The 20,423-nt window shown below is 53.0% G+C and overlaps 3 protein-coding genes across 5 annotated transcripts; all 3 read left to right on the forward strand.

Annotated features, from left to right (window-relative positions):
- Nucleotides 1-703: 703 nt before the first annotated feature.
- LOC119198987 (ladderlectin-like) lies at nucleotides 704-3,599 on the forward strand. 2 transcript variants are annotated; one of them, XM_062559079.1, is made up of 8 exons: nucleotides 704-983; nucleotides 1,877-1,889; nucleotides 1,998-2,102; nucleotides 2,195-2,230; nucleotides 2,387-2,493; nucleotides 2,592-2,726; nucleotides 2,895-3,006; nucleotides 3,358-3,599. In XM_062559079.1, exons 3-8 carry the CDS (start codon nucleotides 2,042-2,044, stop codon nucleotides 3,417-3,419), a joined length of 513 nt encoding a protein of 170 aa, XP_062415063.1. In that variant the 5' UTR covers nucleotides 704-983; nucleotides 1,877-1,889; nucleotides 1,998-2,041; the 3' UTR covers nucleotides 3,420-3,599. The 2 variants fall into 2 exon arrangements, with proteins under 2 accessions (XP_062415063.1, XP_062415062.1); XM_062559078.1 differs by lacking the exon at nucleotides 1,877-1,889.
- A 756-nt stretch (nucleotides 3,600-4,355) lies between these two features.
- On the forward strand, nucleotides 4,356-11,950 carry zcchc2 (zinc finger, CCHC domain containing 2). 2 transcript variants are annotated; one of them, XM_037455726.2, is made up of 13 exons: nucleotides 4,356-5,232; nucleotides 6,102-6,192; nucleotides 6,429-6,499; nucleotides 6,990-7,061; nucleotides 7,652-7,752; nucleotides 8,205-8,308; nucleotides 8,400-8,462; nucleotides 8,678-8,738; nucleotides 8,823-8,931; nucleotides 9,038-9,105; nucleotides 9,184-9,236; nucleotides 9,584-9,682; nucleotides 9,749-11,950. In XM_037455726.2, the coding sequence occupies exons 1-13, from the start codon at nucleotides 4,483-4,485 to the stop codon at nucleotides 11,176-11,178; spliced, it is 3,072 nt and encodes a 1,023-aa protein (XP_037311623.2). In that variant the 5' UTR covers nucleotides 4,356-4,482; the 3' UTR covers nucleotides 11,179-11,950. The 2 variants fall into 2 exon arrangements, with proteins under 2 accessions (XP_037311623.2, XP_037311622.2); XM_037455725.2 differs by having other exon boundaries at nucleotides 8,678-8,931.
- A 5,476-nt stretch (nucleotides 11,951-17,426) lies between these two features.
- LOC134107461 (cyclin-dependent kinase inhibitor 1C-like) lies at nucleotides 17,427-19,269 on the forward strand. Its single transcript, XM_062559073.1, has 5 exons — nucleotides 17,427-17,515; nucleotides 17,596-17,837; nucleotides 17,922-18,190; nucleotides 18,267-18,497; nucleotides 18,576-19,269. The coding sequence occupies exons 3-5, from the start codon at nucleotides 17,964-17,966 to the stop codon at nucleotides 19,249-19,251; spliced, it is 1,134 nt and encodes a 377-aa protein (XP_062415057.1). The 5' UTR covers nucleotides 17,427-17,515; nucleotides 17,596-17,837; nucleotides 17,922-17,963; the 3' UTR covers nucleotides 19,252-19,269.
- Nucleotides 19,270-20,423: the final 1,154 nt, after the last annotated feature.

A 20,423-nucleotide genomic window follows, 5' to 3' on the forward strand; every position in this document is an offset into this window, starting at 1 on the left:
GAGTTGAATCACCTTTTTGCAGTGTGATTTCAACTCTGCAACTTTGCCAGCTATAATAACATATCCAGGTAGATGAGTTACTGTGGTGATTATGCATTGGGCCTTCACTTCGTTAGATACATTTGTTCCTGGTTGCTGGCTGGGTTTTCTTGTGTTTGTTTTCGGGCTGAGAGGAGCTCTCACCAGTCGCACCTGCGGCTGATCCACAATCAGCAAACAGTTAAAGCCTGCTCTTCCCTGGGCCCCCATGTTGGTCGATTGCTTCCAGTCCACGAGCTTCGTGTACCAGCCATTTCCGTGCAGCCTACGCTCGATACCTTACCCTGCCACCCAAGCAGCCAGCAGCCCACCATCTTCTCTTAATAAATCAATTTTGTTGACCTTGAACCGTGTCTCCAGTTCGCATTTGGATCCAGTCCTCATCGCACCTCTAACAGTTACCGTCTGACGGAGGGAAGGAGAGAATACAAGGAGGCCCACAAACAAAAATAGTAAGACGCCAAGCAGGCACGGTTGACCAGAGATGGAGACAGAAGAGTCAGGGACAAAGGTCTCATCTGTGTGTGCGTGAAGACGCTAGGAGACAGAACTAGAGGGGAGATGGGGCCAACCGACCAGTATGAGCCAGTTAGTCTAGCACTAACATACCAGACAGGGGGAGAACCTCCGAATAGGTTACGCAGTAAGAATGAGGGAGCCAAACTAGCTTCAACATACCGAATGGGGCTGGGGGGGCTAGTGGGACGACAACAGGAGGAGACTTAGGCTAGGAGGGGAGGGCTCACTCAACCGAATGGTCTAAGAAGTGTATAAACTAATGTGGTGCCTCATTGCCTTGTCAGTGTCTTTCTGATCAGTCAGATAAATGAAGTCAACGAGTCAGAGAATACTTTATATTTAAAACTTCAAACAAATAATCCCAGCGACGTCGAGCTGCTGCTCCTCTCTTCTCACAGACCCAACGCCAAGACGTCATCTCAAAGGTAAGCAGGGAAACCTTTTCTAGTTCTCTGCATTGGTGCTATCGCTCTGTGAGGGACGAGGAGTGCTGCTGAGGGTCCAAGTTGTCCCACAAGAACGTCCCAAAGGACCATGGGAGTGAAGGACTGGGTTAGTGGGAAGTAACTGTTGTTGACCCCCCAGTAGAACTGAGTCATGTATTGATGAATGCTGCTTGGTACCTTTATTGAATGGGCATACTGCAGATTGGATGGACATCTAAATGTAAACGCTGCCGGCTGACCGGATGTTGGAGGCTGTCATGAAGGGGAAACATGAAATGAACGATGCCTCATCAGGTGCACGTGTGTGATTATGTGTTGTTGAGCCAACAGTATAATCATCTACAAAGGAGGTGGGTAGTTTACTGAGTGTGAGTTTTTGTTGAGTGATAGAATCTATCTAGCATTAAAGGTTAAAACTACATGAGATCCATTTAATCAGTAACTTTCACTATTCAACAAAGGATCGGTTGCACTTGAAGTGCCCCAGAAGAAGGTCAATGACGTGGATGGAGATATGTGGATGTTTGTATCTTCTATGTGTAACCGAGTGAGATAAGGAGGGGATACTGACCACATGGCAGAGGTGTTTGTGCACCACGTGTCTTCCTCTGTCTGTAGTAGTAACCCTTAAGAGGTGCTGGGGCTGCATGCTCACCTGTGTGTGTCTGTGTGTGCGCACGTGTCAGTTTGCTTGCAGTGTGCCGAGGCCTTGCAGCTTCTACAGGAACTTGTCCAGTTGTTTCTGTGTTGTCTGCACCTAAAACACTCATCAATGTGTGTTGTGTTCGAGTCACACATCGGTCCCTTTTGTGAGAGATGAGGAGATAACGGAGCGTATTTATGTCTTCCTCTCGTTCTTCACCTCATCACAGGACAGCTTATCAGGTTTGCTGCAAACGTCCTCACTCTCCTTTGACTTGAAGGTCTGAACCTCAGTATGTTTCTCTGTCCTCTTCACAAGTATAAGTAATCATATCTGTCTTTGTGTTAAAGGTGGTCTTCATCTTCAGCATCTGCATCTTCTCATTGCCTTCACCATGAAGACGCTGACTGTGACTGCCCTTCTTTGTGCCGTGATGGCTCTGACTACAGCTGCTGGTGAGTATTAGATGTAGTAACTGGTACGTATTCATTTAATGTCATTGAATAGAAATAATCATGGTTAATAACTGCAATGACAAACTTCCCAGCTCTCCCAGAGGAAATGTCTGGAGAGGAACCTGAAGGTGAGTAGACTGCAGATTATGTGGATTCACTACGTTGTGTAAGGATGTAATGCTTTGTTTTGCATATTTAGCTTCTATCAAAATTTGTTTAATATGGTAATATAAAGGTTATACATATATATTTGACTCCAGATGAAACTTTATTTCTCTCTGCAGAGCGTCATCTGGTCAAGTGGTCCTTTTTTTGTCCCTACGGTTGGACTCGCTACAGCGGTCGCTGTTACCGCTTCATTTCAAGAGCGATGTCTTGGGGTCGAGCTGAGGTAATGCTGGGGGATCAAATGTATGCAGATGAATCAGTAGTGAAGTCGCACTCATTTTAAATCCCCCCCAAAATGTCTGTCGGTCTCCTCTTGTGTAGAACAACTGTCTTGACCTGGGGGGACACCTTGCATCCGTTCGCAACGTCCTGGAGTACCGTGAAATTCAGGAAGTCATCACGAGCGCCGATTTGAGTTCTCCACAAACATGGGTTGGAGGCTATAATGCACAAGAGGTATACTATTCACCATTTACAATACTACAAATATTGCACTCAAAATATTTATAATGTTTGTTAAATTCTTGCAATATCTACTCATTGTGTTTTATTTTGATTTCACCCTTTTCTTTAATGACTCTATATTACATATTATTTCCATACCCAATCTTTTTTTTCCTCCAGGTGAACCAATGGTTCTGGAGTGATGGGACTCGTTTGGACTTCACGATGTGGGCCCCTGGAGAGCCGAACAACTATCAGGGCAGGCAGCGTTGCATTCAAATGAATTTTGGAGGTAAAGAACACAGTGTTTCTTGTAGGAGTGGGGTCACCATACACCATTTTATAGTTATATTTTATAACCATCTAAAATGGAACAACTGTTTGTTTGCATTCATTCATGTGTTGGGCCACTAATCATTACATAAACGTCATACTTGTGGTGGTTCTGTTTATTTCTGGATCTATTTCAGTTCTGAGTTAGAAGCGTTCTGGAGAAGCAATTATGATAAACCAAATAAACGAGCTTAACTATTAAAAAAATGGTATAGATCAGGTGAAGGTTGGCGTAACACACATTGTTACATCATGTAGGCGTAGTTTGTGTTTCATTCACGAACTCCCCTTGTTGTTTTTGTACTGGCAGACGGGAAGGCCTGGGATGACGTGGAGTGCTGGACTGAACGTCCATCTATTTGTGCCAAGTGAACCTGATCCCTGAGCCCTCTCATTTATACTCCTCTTTTCTGTCGCTGTAACGCTATTTAAGGAACGATACGACAAGTGACACAAGCTGGATGGTGTTTGAGGCCTTGAGCCTCAATAAGAGTGGTTAATGGAAATAATGCTTTTAGCACAATCCTCACACATTAATAAAAAGCTCAAGCATTGAAACAAGCTGGTGTCATTAATCTGAAGGAATCTTTGCAGCTGAAACGGTTCATTAGTATGTTACAATATTCTTAGTGAATAAAAGTAATAAACAAAAAAATAATGCTCCCATTTAATTATTTATTTACCATGGGACAGTGTCAACATGACAAATTCGTATGAAGAATATATGACCAACTATAAATATTTAAGAGCCAAGGCAACAAGTCCACAGTTTACACACATCAATGCAAATTTCATTTATTTATATATATTTATATACATATATAAATAATTAGCTTTATCATTTTAGGAAGAGGAGTTTGGATACAGTAACAAAAAATAAACTATATTACTAAAATATTTGAATGCACACACACACATAACGTCTGTCTTGTTACTCAAACATCAAGAGGCTGATAATAAGCCGAGCTGCTCGGATGCATGCCCGGTAAAATGGGCGGGGCGAGTCACATCCGGGTATTATGACCGCTGTCGGCCAGATGCGGACTTTAGAATTGGATCAGTACTCGGGCTGCAAGTCCACGAGAACAAAAGTCCACTCAAGAACGCATATTGTGAAAGGGCCTAAGAAAGGGCCTACGTGTTGATGTATTTCTGCCCCTCTCTGCTGGTCCGTCCAGTCGCGCGGGGGCAGCACTGCGCTGACCTTCAGCGGCCACCGCGCCGGAAACCAGGCGTAGAAGAAGAACGTGACGTAGACAAACGGCTAGCGCGCATGCTAACGTGATGCTAACGCGATGCTAGCGCCACTAGCCCCAGGCTAACGCAGCACGTCCGGATGAGTGACGCCCCGGTCTACCGAGGGACCGCTCGCCGGCCTTCGGGCGTCGCTAGTCCGTGACGTGCGTTGTTCGCAGTTTGAGGTCTTGCGGCGCGAATGATGCTGAAAATGAAGCGAGAGATGAAAACGGGCGACGGAGCGGCCGAAGACGACCCATTGGACCCGCAGCAGCAGAGACGCGGCCCCGGGGCGGCCCCGCCTGCTCCGGTGTCCGGCGGACTGAGCGAGTCGCCCCGGGCCGATGTGCGCCCGCCGCCGCTCGACAAGGAGACCGTGTTCGAGTGGTTCGGCCTGCACCTGAACCCCGCCAAGCGGATCGAGTTCATGTGCGGGCTGCTGCACATGTGCCAGCCGCTGGAGCTCCGCTTCCTGGGATCTTACCTAGAAGACCTGGCGAGGAAAGACTACCACGTTTTAAGAGACGTCGAGTTCCGGGCCAATAGTCCGGGCGACTTGGGGGCGCTAACGGACGTGGTGGATCCGGTGGTGCGCTCCAAGCTGCTGGTGTGCCTGTCCCTGCTCGGGTCTGACAGCAGGGAGTGTGCTGGAATACTCTTTCGGATCCTGAGCCATGTGGACCCGGCCGTGTTCTACAACCAGCCGCTGCGTCCCCCGGGTCGGGACGCGAATGGCCCCGGGAGTCCGGAGCGGACCTGCGGCTTCTCCGCCGACGAAGAGCCGGCCGGACCTCTGGAGCAGCTGGCGCTGCTCTTCGCCATGGCCTCGCTGCACCCGGCGTTCCACTTCCACCAGCGGGAGATGGTCCGAGGACAGCTGGACAAGATCGAGCTCGCTATCGGGGAGGAGAGCCGCCTGAGTGGCCCCCCCGTGGCCGCCCATAGACCGGTAATGAGGAGGGTCCTGTTGTGCGTTAACATAGCGGCGGGTTGGATGTCCATCAAATACACCAGTAGGGGACAGAGGGGACAGTCCAAGTGAATAACCTCCATCCGGGCACCTGAGGCATCCCATCCCAGCTGTGATGACGTAATGAGTCCCCACGAACCAGAAAGCAGCAGCAGCTGATGATGATGATGATGATGATGCTGCTGAGTGTGTCCTCCTCTGGGGGAGGCGTGGTGACCCCATGTCCCTGTGGACATTTAGCAGCAGGACTTCTCTGTAGCTTTCAGTAGTTCTGAAGTGGATGTGAAGGGGGACTGGAATCACTAGAAGGAGCTGGTTCCTCATTGGCTGCTCAGCTGTTGATCATTTCATCACCTGATCGTGTTGATAGAAACAACAGGGGGGGGTGAGCTTAGTATGTCACAGTGATTGCTTTAGTCTGCTATTCCCACGGTCACTGCACTGTGTACCTGAGGCAAAGAATGAAGCATGGACCGACTCCAGAGAGCTTTATTATCTGGGCCTTCAGTTCACATGTGAGTAGGAAGCTCTCCCTACAAGGCTTCTTCTTGGTCTCCTTAGCGATGCTTCACGTGACCTCTTCTAACAAAGGTCATGGTCTCTGAACGTCTGAGACATCCTGGTTACTCCTGGTCCTTCTCTTTGTTTCTCCGTGTGTGTAAATGTGCCTCCAGTCAGGAGGCTGATCAGAATACACTTATCTGATTGGCCGAATGTGGCACCATGTGACATGACGGACACCGTGGGGAGTCTCAGGGAGCCAGACATCCTGTTTGTGTGTGTGTGCGTCATCGTGGCACAGAATAAGGCTGAAAGCAGCCACTAACGAGATGTACCTGTGTCTCCAGGAGCAGCCGGGGCAGAAGGTGGGGGGCCGCGCTGCGTCCCATCAGCCCTGCCAGAGCCGGCGCTCCAGCCGCTGGGCGGCGCAGAGAGAAGGTGAAGAGTCAGCTGGGCCCCATTCCTTCATGTACTCGGTGTAGTACTGAGAGTATAGATACACACACACACAGGTGACCTGCATCTGCCAAACCATGAGCCCTGACAGCTTACTATAGATGCCCTGAGGCTCATCAACGCTCAAAGTAGCCCCTGGTTCCTAGTAACTGTGGAAAAGAAGCTCTGTGTGTGTGAAGCTGATGTTTCCCCCCCCCCCCCCCCCCCTATTGTTGCAGCAGTGCACATCGAGGGCATCGTGCTGAAGGGCATCTCTGGGACCACGGTGGACAAGCAGTACGACTTTGAGGTAGGTAGCAGATGTCTGTGAGGCCTACACAGGCACATGAAGCTAGTAGGGTGTCATGTGTCTGGTAGCTGCTGGGTGAGAGGGTGAATGATGACATGCAGCGTAAGGCTACGTCCACACTACCCCGTCTCCAGGACGAGCTTTCCCTACCGATCCGTCTTCTAGTGGGGACACTCGGCGTCAACGTGGCAAAGCACACGCAGTTTATTGGGTTCTCCATGTACTTACTACTCGCTGATGGACTGGTTCTAATGGAGCTCCACATCTTTAACCTAGAACCCCATCACTAACATCTGGATGTAATATACTGATTAAAAGTACAGAACAACTTGACGTACTCGTTATATTCAACATCTCATCGAGCACAAAGTTCCCAAAGGAACAAATGAAGAGGGAGCTCTGGTCTGCTGCTGAGCCGCTGGAGGTGTGGACCGGTCTATGGTTTATGTGGTACATTATGTGATGGAGAGTCTCCTGCTCTGTGTCTCAGGTGAAGTGGTCCGACTCCTCCTGCAGCAGTGTGACCAAAAGTCACCTGGAACTGGAGAACTTCCTGCTGAAGGTACGTGTCTCCTCCTCCAACCCGGCCCAGAATGCATGGTGCCACTTGTGTTTAAACTGGTTCCTTCTAGTGACCGTAGACCCAATATCATTCCTGCTTCTTGATGATGAAGTGTCATTGCCGGGGGGGGGGGGGGTAGTATCCATGTTGGACTCGGTGGTGAACCGGGTCGGACCTTCTTCCCTCTTTGTACCTCTATTGGTACTGTCCCCCAAAGGGCACCAGTATTATTTCTTTATTTGAAGGTATGGTCACTTTAACTCCGTATGGATGAGTCTTCTCTGGAGGGGGGGGGGGTTCTGCAGAACGTGTAAATTAAGCAAACACCCTTGAAGTTAATTTTCCATTAAGTGGCAGATCGGAAGTCTTTAAGGTTTCTACCTTCTTCTTTTATTAGATGTTATTCATCTTCTGTCCTTTCTGTCTCTGCCCCCCCCCCAAAAGCTTTAAACACCACATGTGATCCGTTGACACACGTCCTGCAGCTCTAGCTTCTCTGTGGTTTGAGGACAGGGGACAGAGGACAGGGGACAGGGGACAGGGGACAGGGGACAGGGGACAGTGTCATCCTGCTGCTTTTCCTCCCACAGCTTCCTAAGGACAAGTGCAGCGAGTCTTTTGAGAAGGGCATCCTGAGGCTTCTGAACCTGGGGGGCCACAATGACAGCAGGCAGGTGGAGACGCATCTCAGGTACTACATCAGTGGTTGGGACCCCCCCCCCCCCTGGTACAGAATGAATGCACTGAACAGCTGCTGCTGTGAATGAATGAAGGACAGCGTCCCCCACTGTGGACACACACATGACCTGGTTGATTCAAGCTGCTCTGTGGGGGGGGGGGTGTTACTCGTTGGGCTTTATTCATTTGATGAATTTAACTTTGTAATCCAAAGTCACAAATGACACAATTGGCCTCAGAGGGCTGTACAGTGTGCACACATGTGACCTCCTCATATGGCACAGAACCCCCCCCCCCCCATGTGTGCACAATGAACAGTCGGTTGAATGCATCCTAGTGAAGGGGGGGCTCATGCAGACCTCAGTCAGACCCAATGACAGCACAGGACAGGTGTACGCTAGCTCCTCCCATCTAGTTGGCGTGTTTAACCACGCCCCCCCCCCCCCTCCATCTCTCCGTTGTTAGGGAGCAGTTCCTCTCTGCTCCTCCAGTCTTCAGACAGACCAGGAAGGTGTGCAGCTTCTTCAGGGGGGACTCGGGTTGCTCTTCAAACCCCCCTCGGTGCAGATGTGAGTATCAGGATGATCAGTGACGTTGTTCTGATGGACTCTGTGGTTCCTGTGGACCCATCCAGGTGTTTCCATCTGTTTTCCTCCCAAGGTAACTGCCAGCTGGCCAAAGCTCACCAGGGAGGCTGTTCTGATGCCTCTAGTCAGGAGGAAGGTGGGACTCTGTGTTCTGTGTGTGTCTAGTGCCCCCCCCCCCACCATAGATTCCCATGACTTGGTCAATTTAAATGTAAACCCTTGGATCTTTGTCACAAACCAATAAGTGGTTCCATGGCAAATCCCTCTCCCCGGTCCTGAGACAGCATGTGCACCCCGCCTCGTCTTGTGTCACATGTCACATGTCACATGTCACATGTCACGTCCTCTCAGATATGGAGTCGTACGCTCAGGGACACAAGAAGAAGCTTGGGGCCAAGAGTCCATGTCAAAGGTCAGTGCAGGGTGTGTACTGCACCTTCCTACCAGGCTGCCCCCCGCAGCATCCACTCAGTAACGTCCCCCCGCTCTCAACCAGCCTCACTGCTGCCAGGGGCCCCACAGGGGATAGTCGGAGGGGGGGCCACGCTGCGGACCTTGGTAGGAGGAAGAGCTGTCCACTGAGGAGCAGCCAGGAGGCTGAGCAGGTGACTACTTGAACACGCTCCATGCTTTGGCCCAGTAGCCCCCCCTGGTGGGTTTATGGGTCTTTCTCTGTGTGGTGGGACCTGACCCGGTTGGTCTGATTCACAGCAGCAGGCCGCTGAGGGGAGGAGCCACCCGAGCAGTAAAAGCAAGGGCCGAGCCCCGCCCACAGACAGGTGGGTCAGCAGGTATCGTCCAGTAGAAGACAATCCAGAGTGTCCTCCTGTAGCTCATCCTCTCTGTGTCTCCTTTAGGGACGAGGTCAAAGGTGCAGCCAGCGGCAGGTTGGCGCTCGCTCAGAGGCGAGGTGAGTCAGAACCGAGTGATGATCAGTGGGATTCTGATGCTAGATCCACCCAACAAACATTAGCAACCTGACCACTGAGCTGGGGTTAGGTCCCCGCCTCCTATGGTCAGATTAGCCTGTGGGGGCGATGGCTCCTCCTCTTTTACTCCCCACCCAAATAAAAGACCTTTGACTACAGGGTCAGATACACCAACATTCCATCCAATAATATACATGCGTTGAGTCATCCGCTGCTAGTCAGCTACACGGTTAGCTCCTGGCTAGTAGCTCATTTAAAATGCTTTACCCAGAATCCCCTCTGTTGGATACGATAACAACAGTAAACACAACAAAATGTGTTGCCTCAGATCCGTTTGGTGAAACATCGTCAGAAAGCTCCAGCTCCCCATCGAGCCCCCACCACCCACCTGCAGAGAGCCTGGAGAGTGAGGAGGACCACAACAGAGGTACACACACACACACACACACTCTCTGATCAGCCTGGGGGGTTCACCTTGTCTTCTCTCTGTTAGACACAGACAGCCACTCTGATGACTCCAGCAGCGCTCTGGGTCCCGACATGTTCTTCGCCCCCCAGACCAACCCATCTGTGGGGGGGGTCTCAGTGCACCCGGCCCGCCCAGAGGCCGGCACAGTCCTCCCCCCGGTGTCCGTCATGCCCTTTCCCCTGTACGGGGCTGCTGACCCCCCACTTCCACTGGCTCCTCCTCCCACTCAAAGCATCGGACCGGATGGGAAGCCCTCCCCAGGGACCCCGATGGTGCAGATGCCCCCGGTACCTCCAGCTGCCCAAGGCCCTGGGAAGGATCCTGAGAAGAGGGACATCCTCCCAACGTCTGGGATTCCACCTGTTGCCCCCCCAATTTCAGGAAGTCCTACTATGCAACCTGTGGTTCAGAGGTTCAAGACGGCTCCAGGGGGCAGTGATGCAGCCCCCAACCCCTCCCAGCAGGCTCCTGTGAGAGCAATGGGCCTCCTGCCCCCTGGCCCGACGTCCTTCTCCTCCCCTGTGCACCAGTCTCAGCCCTCCCAGGACCCGGGCCCCCCCCCCCTGCCTCACGGCGAGCCTTTACCTGCCAAGCACCCCAGCTCAACGTTACCATCCTGCCTGCCTTCTCCCTACACTGCCCCCCCCTCTCACACAGCAGGGGTACCCGCCACCACCGGACACGTGCAAGCAGCTCTGCCTCCAGCTGTGCCGACCCACACTCCCGGCCCGGCCCCCGCCCTCAGCCCGGCCCCCACCCCCGGCCCGGCGCCCACGCGCAGCACGGCCCACGGCGACTGCACGTCCTACAGCAACAGCAGCGCGTCCTGCGGGACTCCTCTTGCCTTCCAGCAAACCCAGCAGCAGCAGCAGCAGCATTTGCCCCCCCAGCAGCCCACACCCCCCCAGCAGCAGTCAATGTGCTGTGGGACCTGCGGGTGTCACAACAACTGTGGTGGGGGGCGCGGCGGCAGCAGTGCTCCCCTGTTCTTCTCCCACCAGATGGCAGCAGCGCGCCAGGTCTTCAGCGTCCCCCCCCCCCTCTTCCAGCTCACCAGCCTGTGCAGCAACAGCTTCCTCACGCAGGCCCCCCACCAGCCCAACGGGGCCGCCGCCCTGCCCCCCTTCTTCCCCACTGCTGCACCGCCCGCACACCCGTCCCCCTACGGCCCCCTCCACAGCCACGCCGACCTGCCGTCCCACGTGCTGGGCCCCCAGGGCGCCAACTACGGCCTGCAGCAGCAGTCTTTCTGCCAGCGCGTCTACCAGCACGTGTACCCCAACCCGCTGGGGAGGCTGGGGGGGGGCGGAGTCAATAAGAAGAGCGGGAACGTGTCCTGTTATAACTGTGGGCTGAGTGGCCACTACGCACAAGACTGCAACCAACCCTCCATCGACTCCACCCAGCAGGGTGGGGCAGCCACGCGGAACCGGGACAAGCAGAGGACGCCGTAGCGCCCTGCGGCCGATGGAGCCGCCATGGACCCTAACGGTCCGGCCTGAACACCGCGTGGAGCTCAGCCCCCCCACAGTGTGAGCATAAAGCGTCGCTTGCTAAGCTACCTGTAAATGGACACAAGCCTGACCCCGACCTGGGGACAGTCCCCCCAGTTCACTCGCCCTGTGTTTGGACTTGACAATGAAGAAGAAGAACGGACTAAGAGTAGGTCCTCTGGTCCCCCCCCCGCCCCTCAGGGAAATAAATCAGTGGACACAGGAAGATGTGGTTGTCATGGAGACGATTCCCTCTTTTATTTGACACAAGGATGTTTGAGTGTCCCCTCATCTCGTTGCCATGGAGACTGTTTCCACATGGATTGGTCCCTGCAGGAATGTGACTGTGTGCGTTTCTGCCTCTTTTATTTAACTTTTGTTTTTAAAACGGTTCTGTGAACAGATCCCTTCACTCAGCGTCTCCATGACAACATGAATCCTATGAGTGACTCCACCAGCTGTCTCCTGATGGCGTTACATTGTGGGCGGAGCCAGCGGTGGACTACTTCCTGTGTATAGATGACTGTTGCACCCCCCCCCAGGCGCGTGACACGTGTTGAGTCACCAGATGTCTCGTGTGATGTCACTGTAATGGTCCCTTTGGTCTGAAGCATCAAAGGCTTCCTGAAGTCCACACTGCTCACGTCAAAGACCTTTTAATGCGTTTAATCCAACGCTTTGGGATGGTGTGTGTGTGTGTGTGTGTGTGTGTGTGTGTGTGTGTGTGTGTGTGTGTGTGTGTGTGTGTGTTGGTCTAAGTGAAATAAAGATCTATGCATTGATTGGTTGTCCACGTCTTCTTGAATGTGTGTCACAGCGTGCAGGAGGCCGATGGTTCATCAGCGGCTCACGTCTGAGACGTTTGCACTGTGGGGACAGGAGGACGTCCTAAATGTTTGCCTCAGTCACTTTTGATGTGTTTCTTCCATCCAATATCCAGTAATATATTAGATCTACACCTGTCAGTGTGATGCAGCTTTATTTTTGTCTCCAGAGAACGCCGTCTTCTTCTTGAGGAAGGTCCACACGTTAGAAGGTGATACGAGCAGCGTGCTGCATGAAGATCAGCTTCCACATGTCCTCCAGCACACAGAGGAGACCAGGACTCTGTGAAGCATCTTCTAGTCTGTTGTGTTGGACACTCCTCAGTGCTGATTACCTGTCCATGACTAGCCGTTCTCCTGAAGCTTCCCTGGACTGAGGCCGTGATGGAACTTCTGAGCTCCACCACCGGGGGCTCCCTGAAGACCTTTACTCCTGCTCTGAGCTCTCTCTCGGTTCTTCCTGCATCAGGATGCTCAGGTTCTCATTCATTGGAACGCCAGTGATTGGCTGCTGCAGGAACGGCCCCTCGGCTACTGTCGATACAGCTGTCAATCATGTTAGACTCACTCACAGGTGGGTGTAGCGGGCTTTTAGTGAATAATAAAGTAACTGTTGTTCACAACAACGGGTTCAGTCACGTGGGGGATTCGTTCACTTCCGGCTTGTAGTTGGCTGAGAACGTCAGCGCCTCTGAACGTGATGCACTAACATCTGAAGGGACAACGTCCCCTCGCTGGACATCATTCCCTGTGGGTGCAGCGCCCCCACGTGGACAAACGAAGCAACTGCTTCTACCGGATCAGCCTGATGGTGACGTGTGCAGCAGAACTGTGTCCACAAACAGATGAATGAAACAAACATCTTGTCCCATTAAGACGCAGCAGAAGCGCTTTATCGGCTCTCACGGTGAACTAACTTACATCCGGACACGAGCCTTCGGAGTCTTTCCGGTTGCGTTACCGGGCGTCTGTGCGTGAAACGCGGCCGGTGTCTGCTCCATATTCCGGTAAAACGAGCTGCTGGAACCAGAGGTTTCTACAGGGAGGTCTGGTGGAGAGAGGCTCTCAGTGTACGTCCCTTCTTCTCACATTATGAAGGGATGAGGACAGACGTGTTTATTGTCGTTAGACAGGTTTAATCAAGACGTGAACTCATGAGGAGACGCCGCTCTGCGGCTGCAGTACCGGCAGCGGCCGCGGTGGCGCCGTTTCACCACAAGTCTGAATAGTGTGTATAATGAGCCTAGAAAGTCATAAAGAAATGATTTAATATCCTAAAGATAATAGATAAATAAGGATAAAATGAGGAACGCTTCACGAATTTGCGTGTCATCCTTGCGCCCATAGGAGGCAAATCTTCTAGTCTCACCGATGTTCTAACTAGTCTCACCGATGTTCTAACTTTCGTTCACTTTGTTCGAACCAGTTCAAACTGACTCTGCTCTCCCTCTTCACTGATTGGCTAACCCTCCCAGGTAACAGCATCAGTGATTGGTTGAGCAGGAAAGGCTCCCGCCTTCCTTACTCGCGCAAAGGGTTCCTCACATCATTCTCATCCGCGACGGAGACAGGAACACTTTGAACGGTAAGTGGAGATTAGTTTGAGTAAATGTTTAGCGTTTTAACGCCATATACCTTTAAAATAAAAAAACAACAGCTGCGTTTTGTTAATGCTTACAGTTAATGGAGTGTGTTTGCTGACTTAAAAATACATCCATGAAGTCGTAAAGAGTGGTTTTGGTAGACAGACGTACTTGTTTAATGCATATCGTGTTTCTCATCACCAGAGGAGGCTTACAGTTGCTTTAACTTTGTTAATGTTGAATTCTTTATTTGTTTAAAAATACACATATTATATATATAAGTCTATCAAGTTAGGGTTGTATATTACAGGGTTTTTACTTCATCATGATATGATAGACCCATACACTTGGTGTATAATGTATTATTACTACACATTAAATACTTATATATATAATATAAGTCTATTATTATTGTATAATGTATTATTACTACATATTATGTCTTACTGTCTCTCATTGGCTCTTTCTTCTGGCTCTTCTTCATGCACAGATGGATTACATGCCAAATTTTAGAGTGACCTCCAGGTCAAATGAGCTGCTGCTGAAGGCTTCGGCGGAGGCGGATGCCTTCATTAATAAGCGGCCACAAGTCCGGTTTGGCCGACCAAAAAATTCTGCTGCTACCCTGCAGGATGCCAGGAACCGTGTTGTTGCTGGTGGGGGGGACTGGTCCGACACCAAACTGATCCTCAGTCAGCACGAGGTCCAGTTTGGAAAGTACCGAGGGCAGACCTTCCACTGGCTCTTCAGCAACGACGCCGGCTACGCCATGATGATCCTGGCGGCTCATCATGAGGAGCGCGACTCGGGGAACCTGGACACAAGCTCTTTGATGCAAAACAAAGACGCTCTGTGCAGGTATGGCACACTGTTCCCCTGCGTGGCGTCTGCTGTCCAGCAGAGGAGGCAGTCGGACTCTTCACAGCGGGCGCCAGACAGCCGACGGGTGGGATTCGGAGAGCACGCCGGACTCTTGTACCGGGAGTTTTATGAGTCTGCCGATCCTGAGGTGCAGAGGTAAGTCACAGAGCGAGTCTTCATCAGAACGCATCACGCTGAGCCGCTTGATTCTGATCTCCTCTCATGTGGCTTCATCCCTCCACAGTTACAGGATGTGGCTCAGGAAAGCCCATGTGGAGACGCGGGGCTCAAGCATGGACCACCTGAAGAGGTATGTGTTGGACATGGACCAGAGGATGAAAGCAGCCTCCTCAGCGTCAACTGCACCCTCTTCTTCAGCGTCGACTCCACCCTCCTCCACAGCCTCCTCATCTCGCTCTGCTCCATCCCCGAGGAAGCGCAAACGGGGAAGGGTTTTAAGAGGTGCTTGGTCTTCTTCATCAGCCAACCAGCACTGCTTTGTGCTCCTCTTCTGATCACCTGAAGTAACTCCTGCTCTCTCTGCGTGTTACAGATTCCTCCTCAGATGACGACTTAGAGCTGGTGGCAGCTGCTGAAGAAGTCGAGCTGTCCCTTCTTTCAGGTAGTGACACGATTGAAAGAAAGCGTACTCCACTCCGGTGTAAAAAGAGGACATTTATTAAATAGGTGCAAGTAGGAATGGCACACAAGTTGTGCATCAAGTTTTCTTCTATAACACAAACTAAAGAAAGTATTGAGTGTTGTTAAATCTTACTGTGATTTATTTTTCACAACATGTACTACGATCATGTCTTATAGCTCCACCTGCCCCAGTGGTCCGTGCTCCACCTGCTGCTTCAGCACCGGTCCATCTGCCAGCTGAGGTCAGTCCTCTGAATAAACCCCAAACACACGTATAGCAGAGGTGACTCTGCAAGGTGTGATGGAGTTCCTCTCTTTGTCTGTGTGACAGGTTCCTCTCCCAGAGAGCTGGAGGAGCACCCTGCCCAGGGTGCAGCACGGGTGGGTGAGCCAGGCTCTCTTCACCAGGGACCAGAGAGGGAAGCCTGTGCTGAAGTCGGAGCTGCAGTGCTGGAACTACCCTCCTGGTCCTCGCCGCCTGTACCACCAGCCACCGGCCTCCCTCGACGCCTTCTTCCAGAGGCCCGTCTTCCTGTGGCTGCCCTACAGGATGTGGCAGTGCACCATCAGCTGCCCCATTTGTACTCACCACATGACCGCATGTGGCCTGTACAAGACGGTGCGCAGGGTGCTGGCCAGCGACGGGTGGTACTTCATGGGCACCGAGTACCTGGAGTGTCGTCGCTGTAAGAAGAGGCTGGCGTCCTGGTCCAGGAGCATCCTGGCCCAGCTGGATGAGGAGTACAGGTGTCAGTTTCCAGCCGTGCTGACATACAGGTAGGGGACTAACTACAAAGGGGACACCTGTGGGGGAGGGGGGAGGAAGGAGCCTGAGAGGCCTTTCACCTCTTCACACCTCTCTGACACCTCACAACAAAAGGTGTTTGCTCAGTGCTAATGACTTGCTTCCTTCCTCACTGTACCTGCAGGCTGTCGTGTGATAAGAGCGTCCTGGCTCTGATGAAGGGACGGACACTCGGCAACGGCGCCAACCGCCTGCGCTCGTACCTGGTGGAGCAGCACACCGAGGCCTGGATCAACAGCTGCTTCCGCTTCATGGCTGTTTACGACAGCTTCGTGAGGACGGGAGTGAGTGTTCCTCCTCCTCCAGCCCTGCCAGAGATGGACCGGGTCCCCACCAGGCAGTGGCTCCTCTCGGCCTTTGCCACCGACAGCTTCAGTCGAATGAATGAGATGTTGGCCAAGGTGACCTCCATCTTTGGCTCCATCCTCAAAATGGACTCCACCAAGAAGGTAAAAACATGTTTTGCTGCTCTTATGTGTTGCTCTGAAACAGGGATCATACAGTGTGATTGTGGTTGTGATTCCTTCAGGTGACCAGGAAGCTGGCCGGCCCGGTCAGAGGGACGGCAGAGTGGGTCACGAACGTGGGCAACGAGCGCGGGCAGGTGCTCATGTCGGTCCTCACGGCGGCTGAGGGCTACGGCCTGAGGCAGATGGCCTCTGGACTGGTCAGGAGGTACCAGCAGGCGGAGGAGGAGCCCCCTGTGGTCCTCTACGTGGACAGGGACTGCTGCTCCATCACTGGAGGCTCGGCTGCGGCAGACCTGTTCCCAGAGTGGACCCAGCTGGAGGTCAGGCTGGACATCTGGCACTTTATGAGGAGGCTGGCAGCAATGGTCACCACCGAGAGCCATCCCCTCTACGCTGTCTTAATGAGACGACTGTCAGCCTCCATCTTCATGTGGGACAAGGAGGACGTGGAGCTCCTCAAGACAGCCAAGGAGGCAGAGGGACCCGGGGCGTGGAGCAAGGTCTCGCTGAGGGAGATGGCTCGCCACTGTCGCCGCCAGACGCGTGGGGCCCAGGAGACGGAGCGCCTCATAGAGGAGACCCTGCAGCACTTCAAGTCTGCCACAGACACCATGGGCATCGCGCTGCTGGACCAGGAGAGGGTGGAGGGGATTTGGAGCACCCAGCGCCGCCACGTCTGCTGCATCCAGGATCCACCGGGGCTGCGGCTGTACACCAGGACGGGCCAGGTGACCCGGGGAGGGGTCAGCCTGCCCGTGTACCGCTGTGGCCGCGGCTCCACCTCCCTGGAGTCGTTCCACCTCCACCTCAACAGATTCATCCCCGGTAAGCATCTGAAGCCTGACCGCCATCAACCTTCACTGAGTCTGTTGCCTCACTCCTCTGTGTGTCACCTTCCAGGGACCAGCGCCAGCGACCTCAACTTCCAGCTGTACCTGCTGGAGGGCCTGACCCGGTGGAATGAGGACCGCGGACGAGCCTCGGTGGAGGGGGGGGGCACCCAGCAGCCGCGCTGCTACAGCAGCCACAAAGTGGACTCCGTCAACGCGCTGTCCCAAAGACTGTACGGCATCCGGCTGGTGGACAGCTACACCCGGACACGGGAGTACACAGGTAAGTGCTGAGGGGCGGGGACTCACACAGGTGAGCGTCCGTTGGACTCTGTTCATCCTTTGATGTTCTGTGCTGCACAGGGGAGCTGGTAGGGGTTAGCTACTTGTACTCCCAGACCGGCCGGGTGCTGCAGGACATTCCTGAAGACGTTGACATCCCAGGGGAGGAGGAGGAGGAGGAGGAGGAGGAGGAGGAAGACGGCGAAGACGAGGAACGGGTAGATGACAGCTTTCAGGAACTCCTGTTTGACACTGAGCTCCTGTCAGACTTGTCACACCCTGTGATTCCTCAGCCTGCAGACCTCCAGGACACTGCAGAGCAGGTACGCGATCATTTCACCTTTCTGCATCAGCTCTGTCCCCAAAGTCACATGACTAACGGCTGACGGTTCTCCCGCCCCCTGCAGGAGTGTGTGGACTCTGATGGATCCCCGGGGTACCACCACGTGATGAACCTGGCCAAGTGTCTGGTGGAGCTGCGGCGGTCGGGCCTGGTCTCCGTGGCGCACGAGGCGCGGATCTTGTCCTTGTGGGACAAACTCCCAGAGGGAGACAAAGGCCCTTTGAGCTTTCCCCGCCGTTACAAGGACACACTTAATAAGGGCAGGTTCTGTAAGACAAAATCTGCTGTCCACGCAGCTTCTAGCGTTGCCGAGGGGTTGCAGAGCATGAGGCGGTAAGCCGTGGCAGGATAAATTTTGCAAATATCCCACTTGGTTAGAAGGCTTTTCTGACTTCCTGTTTCTCTACAGTCAGGGCAGCGGTCCCTCCTCCAATCCTGACTCCAGCAGGTTGGTGGAGGCCATCTGCATTCTGCTGTGTCGGCTCCAGCCTCAGGGCTGCTCCCTGGCCGGAGCTCGGATCAGCCGCTGGACTCTGATCCTCAGAAACTATTGCACCATCAGAGACAGCGTGCTGGCTAATCCGAGCCTCCGAACCAAGCTGCAGCTCTTCGAAGTCAACCAGCGGACGCTCATACAGTGGTGAGTGTCCACACTTAGCTTAGCACCCTTTGCACAGCTGCTACATTCATGATGCTTAAAAACCTCTATGGACTGCAGGTTCAACTGGAGGAAGGGGACCCAGGAAGGTCACGTCCTCCAAATAGGCATCCCATCCGCCAGCTGTTCACTGTTGGCCCGACAACCTGCGCTGCCTCCCATGGACCCACTGCCTCCCATGGACCAGCACCCCCCAGCCCTCACCATCCAGCCGCGCCCCTCCCAGGTGACACCACCTCCTCCTCCTGCCGCTGCTGCTGCTGCTGCTCATCCTCCTCCTCACCCTGCTGCTCATCCTCCTCCTCCTCCTCACCCTGCTGCTCATCCTCCTCCTCCTCCTCCTCCTCACCCTGCTGCTCATCCTCCTCCTCATCCTGACCATGCTGCTGCATTGGCTGCTATGGCTGCTGCATTGGCTGTTTTGGGTGGTGCTCCTCTGCCGCGTCTCCCAGCAGGACCTCCTCCACCTCCCGTGCCGAGGACCACACAGTGGCAGCGGCGACAGCGGGAGAAGAAGAGGCAGGAGGCAGAGGGAACGGGCGAGGAGTACAGATTGAAGCAGCCCTACTCCTCTGTCTGCAGCCTCTGTCTGCAGCCAAAGACCAAACAGTTTGGTCACAGCCGCTTTTTTAGCAAAAAGGCAAAGACAATGCATCACTTTTGCCAGCGCTCCTCGGGTGGAAGAAGTGTGGAGGAGTGGCTGCAGGAGAAGAGGAGGGAGGAAGCAGAGAAGTGATGTGTGTGTGTGTGCGCACACATCACTAATCTTCAGCCTCATTGACTTGAATACATTCAATGACCAGTTCCTCCTTCCAAGTGGGATGGACTTGAAAAAAAGGAGAGGGAGGGGGAGTGTCTGTGGGGGTGTCAACCCTAGAGCCAGAGGTGCCTTGCCTCATACTTGAGTTGTACTCACACAGAGGAGACCAACTACAGCATGATGAGCCAGCATGATGAGCGAGAATGAATGTAAACAACACCACCAGCTTTTTACTTCAATTATCTTATGGATTTAGCCAAAAGAGGACAAAGACTAAAACTGTAATCAGTAATGTTTGTTTCCTTCTCATCACTTGTAGGGATGACACCGTGTCTTCTGTCCTCGCTGTGGGGCCTCAGTGAAGACCCCCACTCACTTTCCCTACGGCGGGGGGGTGTACTGTGGAGTCACAGCAGATCATGGCATGACGCTGGGGGGCTCACAGACAGAGGGGTGCCAAGAACCACCGTATGGCGGTTAAAGAAAAAACACAAACAATAACCGGTACCTGGCCACCCCCAAAGGGACGGACTTGTCCCAAGTGTGGACAGAGGAAGATGAGAGCAACTGGACACTCCATCCTCCCTTCAGCCAGGGAGACCTTCTGTGAGAAGTCAGATCCTCATGGCAGAACAGTGGAGGAATGGCTCACTGAGAAGAGGGGGGGGGTCACCAGTGACGAGAGGATGCAGTGGAACAAAAAAAGGGCCGAATCAGGTATTTATTTAGCAGGTAAAAGAGTGACTTGTTTTATGGACTTTGGTCCGTTTCCATCCTGTTGATGTAAATTGGGTTCAAGTACTTCCAAAGGTTTATCCTGTTTATCTGCCTGATGGACATCCCCTCACACATTTCCCCTCATTTAAGTGCTAATGAGTGAGTGGGGGCCAGTCTGGTGCATCAAAGTGGGGGTGATTAGTCGTCTACAGGAGGGAGGCTTCTTTGGTCCTGGTGACGTCATAAAACTGGACTCCGATCTGATTGGCTGACATATGAACAAAAGCTGCCAGCAACCAAATACCTGGTAAATGTGCTTTCCTCCGTTGGCCTCCTGATATTTGATGATAATGGATGTGAACTCTATGTTTTCTTCTTTTGTCTTCAGACATGACTTCCAAGGTGAGACGTATGGACCTGAGCACCTTGGA

The sequence above is a fragment of the Pungitius pungitius genome, chromosome 19, assembly GCF_949316345.1.
Source record: "Pungitius pungitius chromosome 19, fPunPun2.1, whole genome shotgun sequence".
Classification (NCBI taxonomy): Eukaryota; Metazoa; Chordata; class Actinopteri; order Perciformes; family Gasterosteidae; genus Pungitius; species Pungitius pungitius.

Coding starts and splice junctions, on each gene's coding strand:
- LOC134107461 (XM_062559073.1), top strand. CDS start 17,964: ATGAACCTGGCCAAGTGTCTGGTGGAGCTGCGGCGGTCGGGCCTGGTC. Junction 18,191..18,266: donor GGGTTGCAGAGCATGAGGCG/GTAAGCCGTGGC, acceptor GTTTCTCTACAG/TCAGGGCAGCGGTCCCTCCT. Junction 18,498..18,575: donor CAGCGGACGCTCATACAGTG/GTGAGTGTCCAC, acceptor TATGGACTGCAG/GTTCAACTGGAGGAAGGGGA.
- LOC119198987 (XM_062559079.1), top strand. CDS start 2,042: ATGAAGACGCTGACTGTGACTGCCCTTCTTTGTGCCGTGATGGCTCTG. Junction 2,231..2,386: donor GTCTGGAGAGGAACCTGAAG/GTGAGTAGACTG, acceptor TTCTCTCTGCAG/AGCGTCATCTGGTCAAGTGG. Junction 3,007..3,357: donor CATTCAAATGAATTTTGGAG/GTAAAGAACACA, acceptor TTGTACTGGCAG/ACGGGAAGGCCTGGGATGAC.
- zcchc2 (XM_037455725.2), top strand. CDS start 4,483: ATGATGCTGAAAATGAAGCGAGAGATGAAAACGGGCGACGGAGCGGCC. Junction 8,463..8,677: donor TGCCTCTAGTCAGGAGGAAG/GTGGGACTCTGT, acceptor ACGTCCTCTCAG/ATATGGAGTCGTACGCTCAG. Junction 9,106..9,183: donor CGAGCCCCGCCCACAGACAG/GTGGGTCAGCAG, acceptor TGTCTCCTTTAG/GGACGAGGTCAAAGGTGCAG.